General features: G+C 43.8%; 1 protein-coding gene across 1 annotated transcript; it reads right to left on the bottom strand.

The window, feature by feature from the left end:
- Nucleotides 1-779: 779 nt before the first annotated feature.
- polr3b (polymerase (RNA) III (DNA directed) polypeptide B) lies at nt 780-21,325 on the bottom strand. Its single transcript, XM_076733940.1, has 28 exons — nt 21,144-21,325; nt 20,785-20,817; nt 20,506-20,562; nt 20,364-20,428; nt 20,181-20,256; nt 19,834-19,934; nt 19,573-19,664; nt 19,362-19,479; nt 19,124-19,232; nt 18,247-18,369; nt 16,039-16,155; nt 15,823-15,957; nt 14,475-14,636; nt 13,468-13,668; nt 12,879-13,041; nt 11,150-11,303; nt 10,840-10,914; nt 10,647-10,745; nt 10,410-10,537; nt 9,123-9,332; nt 8,864-9,022; nt 7,239-7,356; nt 6,974-7,116; nt 4,334-4,437; nt 2,955-3,121; nt 2,184-2,297; nt 1,686-1,859; nt 780-1,162 (listed from the first exon to the last, which is right to left on the bottom strand). Exons 1-28 carry the CDS (start codon nt 21,213-21,215, stop codon nt 1,033-1,035), a joined length of 3,399 nt encoding a protein of 1,132 aa, XP_076590055.1. The 5' UTR covers nt 21,216-21,325; the 3' UTR covers nt 780-1,032.
- Between the last annotated feature and the right edge of the window lie 137 nt (nt 21,326-21,462).

Below are 21,462 nucleotides of genomic sequence, written 5' to 3'. Positions count from 1 at the left end.
TCAAAACATCAACATTATTGGCCATCCCTCGTCTGGTGTTTCATCTCTGCTAAGTGCAGATGGTCTCCCTCTGCAGGCTGACCGTAAGCTCGGGCTCAGTGTATCTGTGCACTTTGTGTCTCTTTCTGATCTGATGAATTCAGATTCTTCAGCACCAGTAAACATTCGAGGTCTTACTCACTGTTATCAAGTCTTTAAATACTGAGTGAGGCCGGGTTACATTTTATTTGTTGAGAATAAATGTCTTTTTACTCTGTTGTTGCTGATGGTTCATTCTCGCCCAATCTGTTCGTTTGTTTGTTTTCTGGAGTTGAATTCAAAGTGCTTTTAGAATTCTTTATCATTATTGAATGAAATGCTGTTCGGTGGCCAAATCTCAAATTTTGGAGTACATGAACGCACCATAAGGGCTTCATTAGACTTTAATATTGAGACTGTACTTTCAGCTGTATTATCACCCAATTTCCATCCAAAGTAACTGACGTCACCTTGACGTCCAAACAGTAAGAAAACATGATACAACTACTGGAATGGATTACTTGTAGCTCAAGCACATTTTTGCTTTGATAGTCTTAAATATAAAGAACAAAGCCCATGATTGTTAAAACTCACAGAAGAAACACAAGAGCTGCGCTCTGTTCAAGGACTGCTGCCACTTCTTCCATATGTGTTATCATTCAGGCTTGATCAAGTACTGGATTTAGAGTTGAGTGTGTTTTTATAAAGTACCGATCTTAATATTTGCTATTCAACAGGAAATAGTACCACACACAGCAGCTGATTACGAAATAATCATTTTGTGTTTATTATGTACACATAGAAAGACAATAACAGTGAGAAAGTACCAACATAAATGAGACACTTGATTCTTTTGGTTTGGGAACACTAACAAAAATGGCAAAACACTCAGATTTTAAAGCTTTAGCCTGTTTCTTTCTGCTTTTACCAATGACTGTGTTTCAGACTTTGTAAATTTTGTCTGTCTCACTCTAAGCCTTTCACTCACACAGACTGTTTCTGTCCCTGTCCTGGTCACTCGTTGTAGCGCGACAGTTTGAGTCGTGGGATGATGTTCATGGACTGCAGCTCCTGGAACAGCAGCTTGCAGGCGTACGGGATGCGCAGGGAGGAAACATGGCAGGAGGACTTACAGTAGTGACACCTGGAAGGTAAAAAAACAAACAGAATCAGACTGAGACCACGACTGTTTCTGCTCTGCACTGTAAGATATTGAACTATTCAAGCTTTAGCAACAGCGTCCATTACATTGCACACCACTTTGAGGAGTTGAGGTGGAGTCATGTGACCTGAAAACCAATAAATTATTTGAATATCTCAGTATTATAGAGTGTGTGGAAAGATTTCACAGTAAAATCTGAAACCACAAAATTTGACCTGTCCTGAAGCTGAAACAGTAAAATTCTTCATTTGTGCTCCTGCTTGAACAAGGACCAGGGTTTCACACTCAGTAGCCAATCAGAGCCCAGTTACAGGGAGGGGATGTAGGCATGAAAAACCATAAAGATACAGATGTTCAATTTTTAAGTAAGATAATATGTGAATTCTGTGAGTTCCAGGTGTGTCTCACAGTGCTTCTTCAGATCTTAACAGGTAAAAAGTTTAGCCTCTTCATGGACTTCCAGAGAAAACAGATCAGCAGCCGTCGATACGAGCGTACAACTTACCACCCAGAGTATCCCAACAGGCCACACTGTCCGCACACGTCCACCTCAAAGGCGTCACTGGAGATCATGAGGCGCTCCAGCAGTAACATACTCGCTCCGTAGCCAATCAGACAGTCACGTTCCATCTCGCCCAGACGCAGACCTCCATCTCTGGAGCGGCCCTCCGTTGGCTGCCTGATAGCGGGACAGTTGTTACATTCAGGAAATGCAAACAGGTGAAACAGAGGACAGCAGTCTGATACCCGACTGTTCCTCCGTGTCTGAAAGCTTGAATTATTTTTGACAGTAACATTGACTTGTTGCTGTTTCTTGAATGTAATGATTGATGCAAAATTACAAAATGATAACATGTGAGGCACAAGCTAACTGCAGAAAGAACTTCAGAAAACTTCAGAAGAAACATAGGAAGATCAGTAGAGTAATAGAAACATTTACATAAGAGAGCAACATCGTATCTTTCTAATTTCCATGTTTTTAGAATAAAACCACAGAACGTACCTGGTGAGAACAGCTCGGGGGCCTCGGGCTCTGGCGTGCATTTTGTCGAGGACCATGTGCTTCAGTTTCTGATAATACACGGGCCCGAAGTAGATATAAGCCTCCAGAGGCTCCCTGAGGAAAATCCAGCATCCAACAGAAACATCAAGATACTGCATCAATAAAGTCAACACTAAAAAAAATATTTTTATTAGGATACAATTCAATGAGCAAAAAAAAAAATCTGTCTCTTATCAAGTAAAACATGCTTTTAAAATGATGCAGAAAACATCACAAGGAAGACGGTGCATTCAGGTGTCTCTGGAAAGCTCAGACATCCTAATCAGCTGAGTGTTTGATTCCACTATCTTTCCTTTTGGGAGGAAAAAAAAATCATAAAGTACGAAAGAAAAGAGCCACGTGAAAGTCTCCAAACAAGACGCAAGCAGCCCAGAGAAACTCGTTCAGGTCCTAAGTAAGTGTGGACATAATGAAAAAGATTTTACTTTTATCACGAAAAAAAAGCTCTTCAGCAGAAAACTGTTTAAGAAGCAGAAACAGCCTGTCGTCAGTCTGAGAGAAGGGTTTGTTATATTGGAAATGTTCTACAACAAGCTAGTTTTATTTTGACCAAAGCTGGTTTTCTCACTGTAAAACAAAAAGAAATAAAAATTGTAAAGAGCCACTAAGAAAATCAGCCAATAAATATGAAATGCTTTGGAAAATGCAGAGCAGTAATGTGATGAGAGCAGGAGCTGTGCTTAAAGCTATGAGAGATGATCTTTTCAGTACCCAGTGATCCCTGAGGTGACGTAGTCCTTGCCCTGGTAGTTGTAGCCGTAGCGGATGAGATCCTCACACACATCCTTCACTTTGCTGCCTCCGAAGGCCGTACCGTAGTGAAACCGGCCGTCCAGGACTCCTGCCTTCCCGGCCAGCAGCTCAATCAACTTTCCCACCTGACAGAATCAGACACACTCTTTAAAGGTCCACAAATAAAACAATGTTCATACCATGAAGCCTTTGTGATTTCCACTCTCTCCTGGCACCAAATGTTGATATTGTGGGTGCGATTAGATTACACGTGTACCCCTCGGGGTGGGACCGGCAGTCTAAGGCTGACCGATTCGAACAATTCCACCGAGGTCGCGCCCAGAGGACCCCTGACCCCGTCACATAAAAGGAAACACCTACGCTCATTTCGCTCTCAGGCCACAGAAACATCCTCCCGAGCCAAACATTTCTGAGTCCTTTCCATGACAACCACAGCGAGCAAACACGCTGGCACAGATAGCTTCAGCAGTAAAGATCACTCCAGTTGTTTTACAGTGTAAGGCACAAAAAGCAGGCAGAAACGGGGCCAAGTTTCATGTCATTCGCATTCTGCACCACCCCACGGTTCAGATGTACTGTGCACATTTGATAAAACTTCCACACACACCGCTACAGGCGGCGGCTCCGCTGGCAGCCGTCTCCGCAGCAACAAATATCTGTTTGTGAACAGTACGATTGCTGCTTAGCGGCGTCAATGGACGTGTGCTCTGGAAGCCAATGATAACCCGGAGAGGAGAGGGACGAGGATAATGAGGGTTTTGTCTCAGAAGAGCCGACGTAAACTTATGAAGAGCGACGGTCAACACAGAGACGGAGGTGATTCAGACTGAGGTCACAGCCAAAAACCGCAAACAACAACCGTCTGCTCGGGTTTAAACCAGACGTTCAATCACCAAGTATTCACCCAATCAGAGGCTGATTAGACCGTCCTGAGAACCGTTACACAGAATATTAGAGATGGAATGATGAGTTGATTAACCGATAAACCAACAGAAAACAAATTACTTTGATCATTTATGTAAACAAAATGCTGAACGATGATGATAGTAAACTTAATAACTTTGTGTTTTCAACTGTTAGTCAAACAGCTGAAGACGTCATCTTAGGCTGTCAGGAGGGATAACAGGCATTTTTCATCATTACAGACAAAACAATGAATCAAATAATCAAGAAAATAATCATCCGATTAATCCATGATGAAGATGAAAACAATGGTTAGCTGCGACCCTAGTTTGAATGCGTCACCTTGGGCTATTTCTGACATTTTCTAACAATGAAGGTGATCGTTAGTTTCAGCCCTCCAAAACATGTTCTGCCACAGCTGTGATGAGTCGTACCGTCATTCTGGAGGGATATCCATGAGGGTTCATGATAATATCTGGACAGATGCCCATGTCAGAGAACGGCATGTCCTCCTGTGGAACGATAAGGCCGCAGACACCTGACACACACACACACACACACACACACACACACACACACACAAACACAAACACAGAAAATAGACATAATAAGGTCAATGCACGCACACCTGCACATGCAGCAGTATGAGTGTCCCTTAAGTAATCAGTCAATCAACATAAAACTTAACTAAAATATGGGAATTAACTTGCTGCTGGTTTCAGCTTCTCGAGGATTAAACACGTTTCCCAGCTCACTAATAACAATCTGAAGACGTGAACTTGGGCTCGGAGAACTTGTGACAAGCATTTTACAGCCTAATCTGAAAAATAATACAGAGATTAAAGGAAAATAATCGTCTGTCTGACTAACAAATGAGTAAATTCCACTTTTGGTCACACTTAAATTAAACATCTTCACCATTAACTCGCTGCTTGTTAGCATGCATATAGGTCCTTCATTAAACATTATAAAGCACTTACCAATGGCTTACTCTGGGTGTTTGGGTTATTAAGGGTCAGGGTTGAGTTATTAAGATTGTAATTCATGTAATACGTTCTTATTTATTATCAGTGAGCAGTAATTTGGAGGCTACTGAGGGAAAACTCTTAAATAATGGCCTAGTAGTTGTAGAATGAGGTCATGCAGAATAAGGCATTACAAAGTGCTTTATAAGGACTAATAAACCCCCATATGATATTAACATGCATGCATAGTTAAAGGTGAATATGAGTACCTTAATATAAAGCGTTAGCTAACTTTTTGTGGCGTGTATTGCTGCTGGGAGGCTTGGTTCGGACCTCACACGACATTTCCATACTCATGTGGACGGACAGGGTCGTCTTTTGACGTGGGGGACGAGCACCCCGGTAGCCAGGAGTTTAAGTGTGAGTGCAAATGTTTGCCGAGGGGCCGAAGCACTCTTCCCTGGCCAGGGTAAACAGATTGTAGGCCCATTTGCAAATGAAAAAAAAAGAGAAAGCAGAGAGAAGAGAAGAGAAGGAGAGCAGGAAGTGGAGAAAGGTGCTTAGCTTGACAGGGAGAGCGGGATTACACATCCATGACTTTCAGTTCAACTCAGAGGAAGTGGAGGGGATCAACTGGAGAGGAGAAATTGAATCCGTGCACGTGGGAAAAATTCACTATTAGTCGACCAGTCAGCGACACAGCAGACTGTTGATGCCTTACAGGATGCAGAAACAGGATGTTGACTGGGAACAAGTGCAGCGATTTACTGGAAAGTCATCCAACAGCAGGAAGAAGGGGAGAAGAAAAGAGAAAAGGCGAGCACGGCAGGGCCAGAAGAAAAGGTAAAAGGGGAAAATAAAAAGAAAGAAAAGGCAGTAAAAAAATAAAAAAAGAAGAAGAAAGAAGCTTGAATATCGGGGTAAAAGTGAGATGAAAGAGGAAAGAGAAGGAGCAGGAAAGAAAGTGGAAAACGGAGGAGAGGTTGAAGAGAAAGATTCAGAAAGAGAGAGAGAGACACAAGTTTCCATAGCAGACATCCTCGGTGTTGTTTGTTTTGTGTGAAAGTGAATGATGAAAGAGGCATGAAATCAGCAGAGAAAGGCAAGACAACAGCAAGGGTCCAGAGCCCTCCATCACAGCTCATACAGCTCCATGCTGGCGGCTCGCACAATGGGCCCCTACTACTGACAACCCCCTCCACCTCTTCCCCTACCTCCACAGCTGTGTGTGTGTGTGTGTGTGTGTGTGTGTGTGACCGGTAAATAATTAACTTATTCTGCTCTGCTGACCAGGACTTATGAGACTAGTCATGAGTAGCTGGGAGATCTATTGCTGCAGCCAAATTCACTTCTAATAAAATAATAAAGCCCTGATTCAGGATTCAGTTCAGGGCTCTGCTGAAAATATGTGGACAACAAGAAAATTTGCTCCCCGGTGGGAAAACAAAAGGGGTTTCACGAGCGTTTCTTAATATTTAAGTCGTGGTGAACACCTCCACATGACTTCAAAGAGCTCTGATCTGTCTAACAGTTGCACATCTGGGACTTTCCATCCAGATCTCCTCCAGCTAACCCCCCGGCGACCCCTCTCTCTTCGTCACTATCTTAGACAGGAGACATTGTCCCACCCTGAGCTGACCGCCCAGTGGCCACAGCGTTAATGAGGAGAGTAAATTATGCATGGCGCCAGTTAGCTTTTTGATTAAAACATCATACTAGGCCTCTATAGGGGAGGTGCTGCAAAACAATGGAGGTTGTAAACACTTTTTCCCCAGTAGCAGCAGAATACTGCTGGGGTGTAATAAATTTGCATAGTCTGGCACCGGACAAAGAGCCAATTAATTGAAAAGAGCTCTTGAAAGATGAGGACAGGGGGGCAGTGACAGAGCAACAGCCACTGGGACTTGACTCAACAAATGCTCCAACACAGGGACAAGCAAAGTCTTTTTTTTTTTTTTCCTCTTCCAGTCATTTACACGCTGCTATGACAGGTTCAAATTCGAGGCTGTAAGCGGTGACGATGAATGCACTTCTCTGGATTGTGCACGTTTCTGTTTGAGCTCAAAGTGCCGCTCTTTTTAGGAGTGAAGACAGTGTTGATGCGGGCACCTTTCTGTCCGTGCCGGCTGCTGAACTTGTCCCCTATCTCTGGTCTCCTGGTCTGCCTCAGGAGGATCTTGATGAGGAAAGCATCTTCAGCGTTGGATGAGATCATGACCTTCTCGATGTACGAGTCCGTTGAGCCCTTATAGCTGCAGGAAGAGAAGGAGAGGTCGGACAATGTGACTTTACTTACTATGTACTGAAGCTGAACAGGCTGATCCACAGCGAAGTAACACAAGCCAAGTGAAGACGTGGTGCTGGGAGCTCTCACCTGATGGGCACGTCTCTGTACTGGGGCTGGCCTGGCAGGGTACTGCCCTCCAGTGGTGTCTGGGTGACCGTTGGCATGGACTTGTTCACCAGCACCTGCTTGTTCTCCACTCTCTCACCTGTGCCACATGCAACAAACATCACACAAGCTTAATAATGCCTTGTAGTCTGTTTATTAATCTCTAATAACAACAAAGATGACAACGGCATGTCACTCCAGCTGAAAAGTAGCTGCTTTGAAACAATATATACCATCAGGGAAATAAGCATTCAACACATGAACATTTTTTTAAACGTTCCCAATGCAGCTATTCACATGATACTGAGACCAGACATTGGTATTAACTCTACAAAATGACACAGAAGGTAACTGAAGAAATCCTAATATTCCCATCCGTAACAGAAAATCATGTGCAATACAGTGAAACAGGAAAAAAATATTGAAATATATTTAGTACTTTGTGGAGAAGCTTTTGTTTGCAATGACAGCTTCAAGAAGCTTCCTGTAAGAACACACTCATCTCTCACAGAGTTCAGGCTGGACTGAGGCACATGCTTCCACACAGGTGCTGGTGAATCCTGATCTTCAGTTCCTTCCACAGATGTTTTATTGAGTTTAAGTCTGTTTGACTGACAACACCTTTATCTTCTTCCTCTGGAACCAAATGAGAGTCTCCTATGCAGGATGTTTTGGATCCATGCCTCGTGCTCGTGTTTAATACTTGTTTTCCTGCGTCATTTCACTTAATTGCACATAACTTTTTCATGGATTGGAATGTTACGATTTCTCTATTCATGTAGTTTTATTGAGTTAAACGCCGGGTCTCTGTTACACGTGGATAAATGAAATGGAAATTAAGGAAAAAATGTTGACATGTTGAATACTTATTTCCCCCCCGACAAGTTGGCCTCCTCAGCAAGACGGACGGCATGTCGACCAGAGTTGTACTAAATGACCCTTTATCCAAACTTTACTGTCAAGTAGATTCTTGTTTAGAAGTCACTCTTGATGCCTCTTGATGATGATGATGATCAGTGTATACTGATGAAATTTTCAATTCAACGTACACAAGCACATGGAGTGCGCTAATTGGGTTGCTCATTGGGTCGTGGTGTGCGTATGGAGTATGATTCATGGAGTCTGACTCTACTACTGGCTACTGTTGTAATGCCATTAGTCAGTGCCAGACTGACAAAATTTTAAAGACCCTAATAAATAGAGACTTGAGGCCTTTTCCTGTAACACAGTGAATCTTTAACTGTGACCTCCAGTAATACTCTACAGGCAGGCGTAAACAGAATCAACCAATGAAAAGCTGTCACATGTTTTTTAGGAATCCCACCACTCTGACCCTCCTTTCAAACACTTCTGTCCTGGATCCCTTTAGTAACATGTTGAAGACATGATATTATTTCATGGGGCTTCACACACCTGAAAAACTGCCTGAAACATCAGTAACGAACTGATGGCAGCGGAGTAAACAGTAAAACACTGCACATCAACTCATCCCTCAAATGAATGTATGAGTGTTCAGTGAATCCTGTGGTGTCACTAATAATATAGTCAGTCACACTTATTGGAGCAGCAAAGCATGCTGGGTCTCTTCCAGTCCTGCTGCTACTCACCGGGGGAGCAGATGCCGTCAGCATCCAGGATGCTGTGCCTCCAGATGGGCTTCCGTGTGGCAGCATCCAGCATGGGCCCCATCACCTTGTCAAAGGTCTGGTTGGTGTAACGTCGCAGCGTGCACTTGGCGTTTTTATAAACAAGGCAGCGGCCAAATCCTGAATGGAAACAGAGAAATTAGGCTTTCTGTACGCTATCTGAACAGGTCGTTGATACGCAAACATGTTGTAAGAGAAGCCTCTCGCTAAGTGAAAACACCTCTGTCGAGCGAGGCTTTGTTGAGGACTAGAGCGTCCTCGATGTCGTAGCCGCTGTAACTCATCACGGCCACGGTGGCGTTCTGACCAGCAGGCAGCTTCTCAAAGTCAATTATCTCAATGGTTTTTGTTTTGACCATCGGCCGCTGAGGATACGCCAGCAGGTACATCAGAGTGTCGATACGATTCCTCTGGTTGTAGCCAATCGTACCTGGAGAGAGGAGACATGCAGAGTAGATGAGTGATTAGAATATTTCTGTGAAGCTCACTCTATGATATGGACCTACTGTATATCATTAGTGTTCACTGTGTATTGTATCATTATATTACAGCGTCTATGGAGATTACAGGTGTTTACAGTGTCGGGGCTGCGCCTAGTTAGCACCGTCTCAGAGCAGATGAGTGGAGGAACGGGGAGAGTTATGGCATAAAGCCTGGCCTCCCTGGAAGCCTTGACATTTGTCAGATGCTATTACTTCACAATCAGGCTACAAGCACCGAGTCTGTGATAATGGGCCCGAGACACACAACCAGATTTGCACATGTATAGGGCGGTCCACACAAAACAGACAAGGCAGAGGATATTGGGCCAAATATAGTTCCAGTCAGTGTTTTTGTAATAAAGGGGGGAGGGGAGCAAGGGACGGACGGAGGCAAAACGGTGGGGTGGGGGTGACCGTGGCGCTTACGAATGTTAGCAGGGCCGTTTGGGGAAGTTTTGGTTACCAAGGAGCTGCGGGTGCGCACTCTGTGGTCTTTCGCAGCTGAGCACACTGACCCCCTGAGCACAGCCAGAGCAGACACAATGAATTGCTAATGACACTCTGGGTGACTGGCAGGGAAAGGGCCTCCGCACACACACAGCACAAAAGAGAACCTACGCAAGCGCCCCATGTTTGATGTCCATGCGCATACACACACTGACACACACATAAGAAAAACACTCAATCACACATACAAATGTATTCTGACAAGAAGTAGAGCAGGAGCAGAGTTTTGGGGGAGATAAACCAGCAGGCTGCTTGTATCTATGGTGTTTGTTATTCTAATGTCCTTTTGTATGATTTTAACTTGTGCAAATAAAACTCTAAACTCTGAACCAGCAGATTTAGGGGGCTTAAGAATACTGTTGATGCAAGATTAAATTACTGTCAGTATCTGTGTTTGTGTGGATGCATGCACAGAGGTAAACACTGCAGCTGTGTGGAGGATGTTTGAGAAAGGATTTGACATCTTCAGTTCAATGGCCTGCCTGCTGACTGAAGCTACCTGCTCAGCTGAGTCTTACCCATGGCCTGCTTGCCCATAGCGCACTGGTATGTGTTCCTGGGTGACTGGTTGTGGTGGGGGTAGGGAATGAGGCCAGCACACACCCCGAGCAGCGTGAAGGGCTCGATCTCCAAGTGTGTTGTGTCTCTGCAGAAGTAAGAAACAAGCAAAACACCGGTGGGTTGAATGACATAAACTAATCAGGACAACCATGTCCCATTTCCTCAATACGCCAGGCCAATCGTGTGCTACTCACTTAGATATCATGTGTTCATAAAGGGCGATCTGACAGTCATTCTCCTCATTGACATCCAGGTATTCCACCAGACCCTCGTGCAGAAAGTCTTCAAAGTTTCTGGAGTCAAGAAAAGTGTGTTTCAGAAGTGACAAAATCAAATATTATGGATTCTAAAAGTCCAAACAGGAGTTCCCCTGACTCCCAGCCTCACCTGTAGCCCTGTGACAGATCTTCAATGTGTTTGTTTTTCACCATCGGCTGTCCCTTCTTCACTATGATGTACGGCCTGATGGAGAACAACAACACAGACCAAAGCAGAACACTGTCAAACTACTGATGAGTCAGTTTTTACACAAAGAAAAAATATTGGAAAATGGATCAAAATGTCCTGCAGAAAATCTGAAAATGTACCGTTCAAAGATCTGGATGTATTAGAGTGTAAACTGGGACATCAAAATGTGTCTTTTACTTTTTATTTTTTTAATGCCTTGTGTAAACAGTTCAGGTCCAAACTTCCCCACCTGCAGAGACGACCTCCATCAGAGGAGATGTAGACGCAGCGGTCGGTCAGGTTGGTGGAGATGGACACAAACTCGTTGATGAAACCTGCCCTGCGCATCAGTCTGAAGGTGTTGACCAGCTTATGATGATCTCGAATCACACCGAGAATGTTACCTGTTGACGTGATACAGACGGACAGGTGGAGAGCACAGAGATAAAGACAGTCAACATGTTTGTCGGCTACAGTCTAAAAAATCTGCAGCATAATCAAAGATACTGTGGGAATAACAGTAGGAGCATCAAGACGAAAGTTGAGCAGATTCTACTTTTGGGTTAAAGTGTGACTTTGAGGCTTTGTGATCATGGTTTTAACTCCACGTCCTGTAAACAGTGTTTGAACTTCCTGTCTCATAGACGGTAATGTGTAAGTTGGGGAAATGATCATTCTGTGTTCATTCTCTCAAAGGGGGTTACACAAGTTTCAGTACTGGGCTCTATCTTGTTAATATTTTATCAACCATGTTACATCCTCTATCATGAACTGCAGTGGCCATCTTTCTGCACATGAAACAGGTCTGTATTGATTTACTGATGCTGCTCACTCAGCCACTAAAATCCAACAACAAGCCTTTCAAAAATGCATCTTGCAGTTTATCAATCTGACACTAGTAGTGAATACAAACAAGACTAAATATGTGTTGTTCTTTACAGGCAGAGATATTGTGGAAAATAGTTTGCATATTACTACTGTGAATGGACACAGTATTGACAGTTAAACTTAAGATGAAACTTTGATTAGTCGACGAGTTTAGACGTAAGAAAACACCCAGAAAACAATCAACATTTAGCACAATTTACAACCTGGCCTTCATCATCATTTCCTTATTAAACTGGTCCCATAGTCGTTATTTGACCTGTTGAAACGACGCTCAGCTAATGCTCGAAGTCCCGTCCGCAAACACTGAATTTGGGGAAACTGCTTTTCGTTTCTGTGCTGCAAACATTTCACAACACACATTAGGTTTGAATGTCTCCGTTTTTAACTGTTTCCTGTTGTTGTTTGTTTTCTCGTTAACTATATTGGTGTGTATTTATTCTTTTTGAACTGTGCTCTTGAAATCACTGGAAATAAGGGCATGCCCTCAACGGTTCTTCGAGATTTAAACGCAGGTTGAATGAACGAAAAGATGAAACATTCACAAACTTTAACTGGAAACAAAAAGAGGAACAGCGTGCGTACACAGCACTGTGCTCTGAATGTCCGTGGCTGGTGAAAGCAGAGCTCAAGCTGCCTGCAGGGGTTTGTTCATATCGAGTGTGACAGACAAACGGCTGGAGAACAGAGGAGACACTGTGCTCTGCCTCTGTGTGAGGGCACATTTGCAGTGAACACGCTCTGAAGGGCTTTGACACCTGCTGCTACCAACTAATTAAATGGTATGGCAGCTAATATAATTTGACAGTTATCAGTGGCGAGACAAACATATACAGTAATTAAGGGGCCAAGTTCTGACTCAAGAATAATACCTGCTGCTGCCATGAAATTAATGACTTATCAGCCTCCCTGCAAAACACAAAATTACCTTCTGTAAACTAAACAGAATATTTTCCCTTCATGTTCATAAGCAATGCATTCAAAACAGGGAGGATTAGACTTTCGTTTCAAGTGATCTAAAGCAACAGCATCCGGTGTTAATTCTCTCTGTGCTTATTTACTTATTAGACTCTACTGGTGCGGAGGAGTTTTACCATTGAGGAAGACGAGGAAGACGCTGGGGTAGGAGAGCTCCTCTCCACACAGCAGGTTGACGTCTTCTACTCCCAGGTTGAAGGCCAGTTTGATGATGGGACCGTCCTCCATGTCAGTGGTGATGTGGGTCATCAGAGCCAAGTTCTTCACCAGACCACAGGCCTAAACACCAAAACAATGACATCCAATAAAGCCCAATAAACTGGTATTTCAATATAAGTAGGTCAATATAATTGACAGGCAGCGAGTCAACGTTGAGTCAAGATCAAAAACATCCAAAGTATGGGAGCATTTGATTCTTAACTTGGCTGAAAAGGTTGCGAACTGCAACATTTGCAAGGCTGGTCTTAGCTGGCATGGGAGCACATCAGTTTAGCATCTGAAGAGGAGGCATGCTGGCCCTCTGGAGGACGAAGAGTCGCCTTGATGAGTTATCAGGCTCGCTTCATGTTAAAGCCATGCTACCTCACAGCACGTGAGCTGTGACGTTTTCTGTTTTGAAATGTATTTTCTCTCGATCGATGAACTGTTTGTGTGTTATTCATATAACCTCCTCACTGCCAGGTGTGGCTGCTGCAGCTCACTCACCTCTCCCTCAGGGGTGTCAGACGGACACAGCATGCCCCACTGTGACGGCTGCAGGGAGCGCGGCCCGCTGACCTTCCTGGTCTTCTCAAACTGGGAGGAGATCCTGGTCATCATGCCGAGAGCCGAAATGTAGGAGAGACGAGACAGGACCTGGGTGACACCCTGGCGGTCCATCTTGAATCTCTTCAGAGACCAGTTACCCTGTGGTCAGAAAATCAGCAGTTTATTATTACTGTTCACACAAACCTCCAAATATTAACATCACACTGCTGTGATTAGTCCTGAGGTGTCAACGTCGTTTTAATATAAGCATTACACACGTCCAAAAAATTCAACCATCAAAGAGCTGAAAGAAAGCAGATAAAAAGTAACTAAATTATTGGTACAGCATCGATTCACCGATTCCTGTTTCATTCATTTTTTCGGTAACTCACACTGCACATTAATTCAGCAAAATAAATAAAAAGTTGAAGTTCATGTTTGGGTGTGTGAAGGTTCAAAAAAGTTGGGCGCTGTGGAAAATGTAAATAAAAAAGTGTTCCTGAGCCCATGTGGTAATCTCCTTTATACAGTCATGTGTTCACAAAGTGGTGAACCTCGCTCCATCCTCGCTTGTGAACGACTGAGCTTTTCCAGGATGCCCCTTTCATACCCAATCACGATACTATCAACTGTTACCAATGAGCCTGTTTACCTGTGGAATGTTCCAAACAGGTGTTTTGGAGCATTCCACATTTCCCAGTCTTTAGTTGCTGCTGTCCCAACTTGTTTGAAACATGTTGCTGCATCAAATTTAGAATAAGCTGATATTTACAAAAATTTTTTGGCATTAGGGTTGTAACTAAGGACTGTTTGTTGTAAATTAAAAAAAAAGGTAAGAAACAGATCTGATTACTAGTGCAGTCGTCCAACACTGTCCACAGAGACTGAGCTGAAGGAGGAAGCATTGCTCAAAGATTCTTCAGCAGGTTCATCCTATTCGTTCAATTATGTCTTGATATACTCACTGTGGATATGGCGTTGACCATGCCGTTGGTGATCTGATCCTGCCGCATGTGCTTCACCACATCAAACTGAGCCGCTCTCTGCTTGGGGATGATCTGGTCAGCGATCTTCTTCAGTTCAGAGTTGAACTTCTTGAACAGATCTTCAAACAGCAGAGACAGAAGCTAGAGAGGACAGAGAGAGGCCATCATCGGTGAGGAAGTTTTGCACAGATGTCATTCACCTGTTGAGTAAGAATTTCACAGACAGTCGTCAGTGTGTCTTCACACAGCCTGACGTCCTGGCACCCCACATCTGTTCCTGTCTCTAATCAGTGGCTGAGGTACGTTTGCAGTCGGATTTAATAACCAGGTGTGCCGGCTCACTGATAAGCCTGACCTGGCCTCCATCCCAGGTCCCTGTCCTCCTCCGCCAGGCCTACAGGAGGCAACCTCTCTCACAGCCCCCACCCACCCTGCACATTAGCATACATCAAAACAAACAGGCAGCGCTGCTTAAAATTAATAAAGAAATTAAGCTTCCGTTGCGCAGCCAGGCCAATTAGTTGAATGTCAGGGAACCATAATTGGAGAGTGAGGAGATTGCTGGCGTTGTTAGTGTGTAAGCCCCCTATTGAAAGAAGGCTCTGTGCCCTCCCCCCTCCTCCCATCTCCTGCTCCTTACACAGAGCAGGTTCGGGGGGAAATTAAAGGCCTTAAGACAGCAGTAATTACATTATCAGAGCCGGGCCTACGGATTAGCTCAATCGCTCCAGTCAAGGCAGCAATTCTATTGTCACGGTGTTGAAAAATCCCCATGCTTCCACAGCCTCTGGATTTCGGTGCCACTGCATATCTCTCTCCTGACAAAGCCAGGCTGAAAGACAGGGGGAGGAGGGTGGGGGTGAAAACAAAACAAGGAAAAACAAAGCTCAGGGAAAATAATGAGAGTCTTATTAAAAGAAGGAGGCAGGAACAAAGATGCAGGTGAGAGATCAGGGCTGGAGCAGCCGCAGCCCTCTGGTCCAGCGCTGTGATCCATTTGCACTAAAGCATGCAAGCATTAGTGGTACTTTTCTATACATGTATTATTAATGAGCATAAAGCCTGTTTTGTTTTCTAGTGGCTCTGTGAGTAAAGAAAAGGTAGCGAACACCTTTCAGCGGACAGAAACGAATAAACACCGAGTTCGACAGGGTGCCTTTGGACGTCAACTGAACTCTGGCTCAGCGATGATTTCCTGTTGCTCAGCGGACAAATGAACAAACGAACTGAACGTCATGTTTTTGTCACATAATGACTGAATATTAAATTAAGCATGGCATCATATGTATAAGCAGTGAAGGAGACCACAAGGTGCGCAGAGGCTTACCTGTCCAGCCAGCTCAAGACGCTTGTTGCCGTAGTAATCTCTGTCGTCCACCTTGTTGTCCCCCTGAGCCAGGATCACCCTCCGCACCATCACAGCCAGGTAAATACACTTCGCCCGAAAGTTAAACTCTTTGACCTGCAGACAGAATACAAAATGATTACACCCTGTGGAACATGCCCAGTGTAATCCACGATCCCTGTCTGCCGCTTCACGTACGGGAACGTGTGTGAGGATGAGAGACGCCAGAAGCTCTCTGGCCTCCTCCATCTTGGTCTTCTTGGGGCCTCCCCACATGCGCTGTCTCCGCACTTTATTGCCGAGGTACCTCAGAGCCTGAAACACAGACGCAGCAGAGCGGTCAACAGGAGGGTGATGTTTTCAAATAGTTCTGATATTTGGGTCAGTGCAATACGGGAGTTTCAAAGCACAGGCACACACACACACATACATACGCACACACCTGACTCAGCATGCCTGCGGAACCCCCTAAAGATCTACAGAAAGGTCAAAGGTTAATGAGGCTGACTTGTAGCAAGACCACCCACCCTGTCTGCCACGATGCATAAAAAGAATATAAAACATAAACACATGAATATGTTGAGGACAACCGCGTCGAAAAACAAGTTGTCTAATTAAGAGAAATCCCAAAATATGTTACTTGATGAAATCTTGTGTCTTAAAATCTGATGTCTAAGTGTATCATATCACGAGGAAGAAAAAAACGACAACAGTCAAATTTGGTTTAGGCAGATTACTTATCATAATCTGATAACAATGTTTCTTAAGCCTTATCTGCCTTTAATTATATAGATTTAGGCGTCATTGTGCACAATACAATGACCCAATGAATACCATGAAAAGACATCATGGAGGCTGGCAGACAGAGGAACATGAGAGCTGCAGCGAGCGGTTGCTAGGAAGCAAATATGGCCTCATCAATGCATCAGTGGTTCCTCTAACAACATAATCTTTATGAAAAACAAATTGGCCGATTGCATTCATCTGTAGATGTCAAAGAAAACATGCAGGCCTCCTGAATAACCCATGAAAAGCATTACTTAACTGGCTGGTAAGACAAAACCTTAGTCATCTGATGACAGAGAGACAAAGAAAAGACCTCGTGTCAACGGGCAGGAGCCGCTTGTTTCTGTGTCTGAACAACATCCTGCTCCTCAGACAAAGCTGAGGGGCATATCATGGCTGACTGATAATTCAATCTCATTTATTGACTTATAACAAACAGGAAGCTGAATCATATTGTAATCACGTTTTCATGCTATCCTTCCTTCAATTTCTGTTGTCCAAATTAATCATACTGATCACTTTTAGTTTTTACACAAAAAGTTCAACATCTGGAGATGTTGGTTATTTGAATGGTTATTTCTTCCAACGTCTGCTTCTTTCATATATGGACTTACATGTGATATACACATTTCTGATAATCAGAAACAATATTCCGACATGTTGGGAAAGTGGTAAACCTCGCTCCATCCTTGCTTGTGAACGACTGTCCAGGATGCCCCTTTCGTACCCAATCATGATACTATCACCCGTTTTTGGAGCATTCCACATCTTTCCCAGTCTTTAGCTGCTCCTGTTTATTTATGCTTTACACAGCGTCCCAACTTTTTTGGAATTGGGGTAATACATTATGACTGCTGTCATGTCTGTACACTACGTATGAAGGTGGTTAGCTTAGCTTAGCACAAAGCCTGCAAACAGGGGGAAACAGCTAACAGTTGGCTCTGTCCAAAGATAATTAAATCTGCCGACCAGCATCTCTAAAGCTCGCTGGTTAACATGTTAGATCTTGTTTGTTTTAATCCCTACAAAACACAGAGAGTAAAAACAAGAAGTTGTGGTTTTACAGGGTTATGTGACTTTCTGAGTGTTGTCATCACAGTGAGGTTACCGGGAAACCAGGAAAGACTCCAATTAGTGAGCTTTAGAGGTGCTGCTGGGCAGATTTTCTCACTGTTGGGTAGAGCAAAGGTAGCTGTTTGCTCCTGTTTCCAGTCCTTGTGCTAAGCTAACATAACCATGCAGATATGAGTGTTATGAAACTTGTCATCTGAAAGTGAGTAAGTGTATTTCCCAAATTGTTGGCCTGCTCCTTTAAGAAGCAGGTTTAAAAATGCTGGATCCTACGTATCCCATAATTCCTAGAAAGTAGGAAAATAACAAATTTAATCTATTGATTAGACGGTCCTGGTCTGGTAAATGCTCCAAACAGGGTTCTGTCAGGAGTCTCAAGTTCAGGCTGAGAAAACATCAGTTATTTTCTAATTTCCTTCTTTAAAATCTACCAAGATGAAATGAAAGTTTATTTTCTCAACATGTACTTTCAATGTTTGCGCTACTTTTTCTTCTTGGTCTTCTAACTTTTATGATTTCAACCACATCACACATGGACCACTGGGGCACCTGAGTCTGTGTGAAGATCTGGGCCTTCTGACACTCCTCCAGGCTCGGGGCGAAGCTGGCCATGACGTGCTCCTCCGTACCGATCATCTGCACGATCTCCTGGTCGCTCTCGACGCCCATGCCCTGAGAGAAGGCAAAGAGCGTACGACAAAACACCAAAGGCCTTTTGGTGAGGTGACATGACATTTTGCTACTAGCAAGAAGCAAGAGGTGAGCCAGGAGGCATCAGGAGAAGAAGTGTGTGTACAGGGAGGGAGAGGTGAGCTGGGAGGCATAAGGTTGTCTGACATTTGCTTATGGAAATGTGAAGCTGTGGGAACTGATCCGTCTGTCCCACACTGGTTCTGAGGTTGTTTCTGCAGCCAAACACAGGGAGAGACGGGGAAGAAGTCACCCAGGATATACAAGTGCACAGCAAACAGAGCGGGCACGCAAACAGTGTCCTGTGGATAATAACTTCAGCTCCAAACACTCCACGCTCACAAGTTGACATGTTTGGAGAGATCGCTCCTCAGAGGGGAAAGAAGTTAATGATGCCAGCTGGCTAAGTGACATTTTCATTGAGAGCAAAGGGCAACGCATGAGAACGAATGTGATGAAGAACGGATGAAATGCACGCGAACCTACAACAAAACTCTCACATATCCACGTATTGTTTACGTTGTGTGAAATCATCTAGTCCAGATGATTCCGGGGGCAGAGTTTAAACAGATAAAATGACTCTGGAAACAAACAGAAGCTTATGTTTCAGCCTCAACATAAGAAAAGCAGAACAAACGCAGCTTCATCCACAGTCATCTAGCTGTGTTGTAGCACCCCCTACTGGATGCAGAGCGCCCCTTAGCTGCATCAGTGCTCCTCCTCATCATCCCTTTACCTTGAATATGATGGCAATCGGGGCGTCCTCCGACAGCGTGTTGTGTCTCAGGTAGAATCTGCCTTGTTTGACAATCATGTTAGTTCTGCTTTTCTTCTCATGAGTGGAGCTGGAAATAAAAACAAAACAAAAAAGGTGAAGAGACAGAAGAAGTACCATAACATGAAGCTGTCTTTCTTTCAAATGCAACGAAAATCTGTCATCACACTGAATTCATGGTTAGAGGAGGTGTTGTTACCTGGTGACCGAGGCTCCAACTGCACCCTTCCTGTCCTGCTCGACAATGATTCTGTTTTTGGACAGCTGCTCTTGGATCAGAATTACTTTCTCCTGACCTTTCACAATAAAATAACCCCCTGCAGAGGAATACAGGATGGTGTATATTATCAGTCACTACCATGAAAATGAGCTGATCCTGAGACGGTGAGACTGTGTCACCCTTTGTGTACCTGGATCCAGAGGACATTCATTGAGCTTTGAAAACTCCATGGGCGTCTTCCCTGTGAGAACACAGTTGGAGCTTCGCAGCATGATTGGCATCCTGAGAAAAGCACAAATACAATAATGACAAGAGCGTTTGAGTAAGACCACTTCACACATAATCAGATTATACTGTGTATGACTGGTGACTGTTTTAGAGGAGTTCAGATGATGGCTTTTGAGGGGTCTGAGATGAAGCCACCAGATGTGACACTCTGGGACTATGATACCTTCCAATGGGCAGTGCATTGCGGATGATTCTCTGACTGCCACGAGTGTACTCGATGTCCACCGTGATGGGCGCTGAGTACGTCATGTCCCTGAGACGACACTGTGGAAGAAAACAGGACCGATGAGCTGGAGCAGCAAACATAAACATATTTAATTATCAATGATATAAAAACAGAGAAAAATGACCCGAGAAGCTGAAACCATCAAATAATTGGTCTTTTTGCTTCCACAATTGACAAATTCTTTTAAAAAAAAAAAAAAAGTATAGCGAGACAAACACTACTATAATTACTGTAGATGGAAAACCTGCGATTTTCTTTAATATTGCACCACAAAACAAACTCACCTCATGAGGAGATACTGGTCTGGTTACATTGAAGCTTTCTTCGACATCAGGCATGCCGACGTAGATGTTGAGGTATCTGGAAGGAAAACATTGAAAAACTCAAAACTGACTCTAGAAGCTGCTTCATGTATGAGTCACTCGTGTTTAACTGCTGTCAAGACAATGACAGGTCGCGTGACTTACTTGAGGTACCACATGGGATCCGCGTCACTTGTGATCTTCTCATTTGCTTTCATTATTTTCTTTATCTAGAAAAGAAAACATTCATATTCACATAAATGCAGCTGTGACGCGCACACACTCACATATTAGGGTCGTGTTTTACCTCCACGTTGATGAAATAGTTGAAAGAGTCAATGTGCTGCTTCACCAGTCCTTTCACCTGGACAACACATTGAACGACAGGTCAGAAAATGACAAGGAAACTATGAGCGAAATAAGTTTTGTGATGTTTGTAGCGCTGATTTTCCAGAACATGTTTATCAATTAATATCACAATCTAAAATTATACATGTCGTGATGGAGGATTTATAGACCAGATGTTGGTCAAATTCAGTCAAATGTTTGGGATGCACAGCAGGTGGATGACAGTGTGTTCTGTTACCTTCAGAAAAGCTGGTAACAGTTTCCATTTTTCCTGTCAAAAAGAAAAAAAATGTATTGAAATCAGCATTTTTTAGGACTGCTGTTAACGAGCAGTGACACATTTTTGACCCTGCAGCTGTTGCTAATTCCAGACAATGACCTAAACAGCTGTCAACAAGCTGTAAACTGACAAAATGAAAATAAACGTGACTCTTTTAACACTCGAACACAACAAACTGACGCACTGTTTGTGGTTTAGGGGTGTGCAGCGCTCCACTCTGTAGTTACAGCTGTTGTTTTTCTGCGCTGCTAGCCACCATGTTAGCTTCTCTGTTCGCGTGGTGGGAAACTTTCAGGCTTTATTTACTCTAAACTCACCGCTACAGTGTTGACAGGAGCCGCCAGCTCCTGAGGAGTCAAGTCACAAAAGTCTCCTCCGAGCACCTCCATGGTTACTTCTACAGTTCAACGGCAGATACAGTAACCTGTGCTCATACTGTCAGTGTTGATATTCGGCGTCGGAAGTCGCTCCAACGTGCGCATCTCTTGTGTGTTCCACTGTAAAATGTCCGTGCGGGCGGAAACAAAGGAAATGTTCCGCTTCGCCGCCTTCTTTTTAAATTGAGATTCAGCTTCAATCAAATATTCACGTATTAATGTTTGTCACGAATGTCAAAATTTCCCTGGTATGGGATCA

Source organism: Chaetodon auriga, chromosome 6 (genome assembly GCF_051107435.1).
Source record: "Chaetodon auriga isolate fChaAug3 chromosome 6, fChaAug3.hap1, whole genome shotgun sequence".
Taxonomy (NCBI): Eukaryota; Metazoa; Chordata; class Actinopteri; order Chaetodontiformes; family Chaetodontidae; genus Chaetodon; species Chaetodon auriga.
This window is presented reverse-complemented; position numbering and strand designations above follow the sequence as displayed.

What these genes read in the sequence shown, in the direction of transcription:
- polr3b (XM_076733940.1), bottom strand. Translation starts at nt 21,215, where the DNA reads ATGGAGGTGCTCGGAGGAGACTTTTGTGACTTGACTCCTCAGGAGCTG. An exon ending in GACCAGTATCTCCTCATGAG is followed by an intron (nt 19,935 to 20,180) that starts GTGAGTTTGTTT and finishes TTTCTTCCACAG; the next exon opens with TGTCGTCTCAGGGACATGAC. An exon ending in GTCTTGAGCTGGCTGGACAG is followed by an intron (nt 14,637 to 15,822) that starts GTAAGCCTCTGC and finishes TGTCCTCTCTAG; the next exon opens with CTTCTGTCTCTGCTGTTTGA.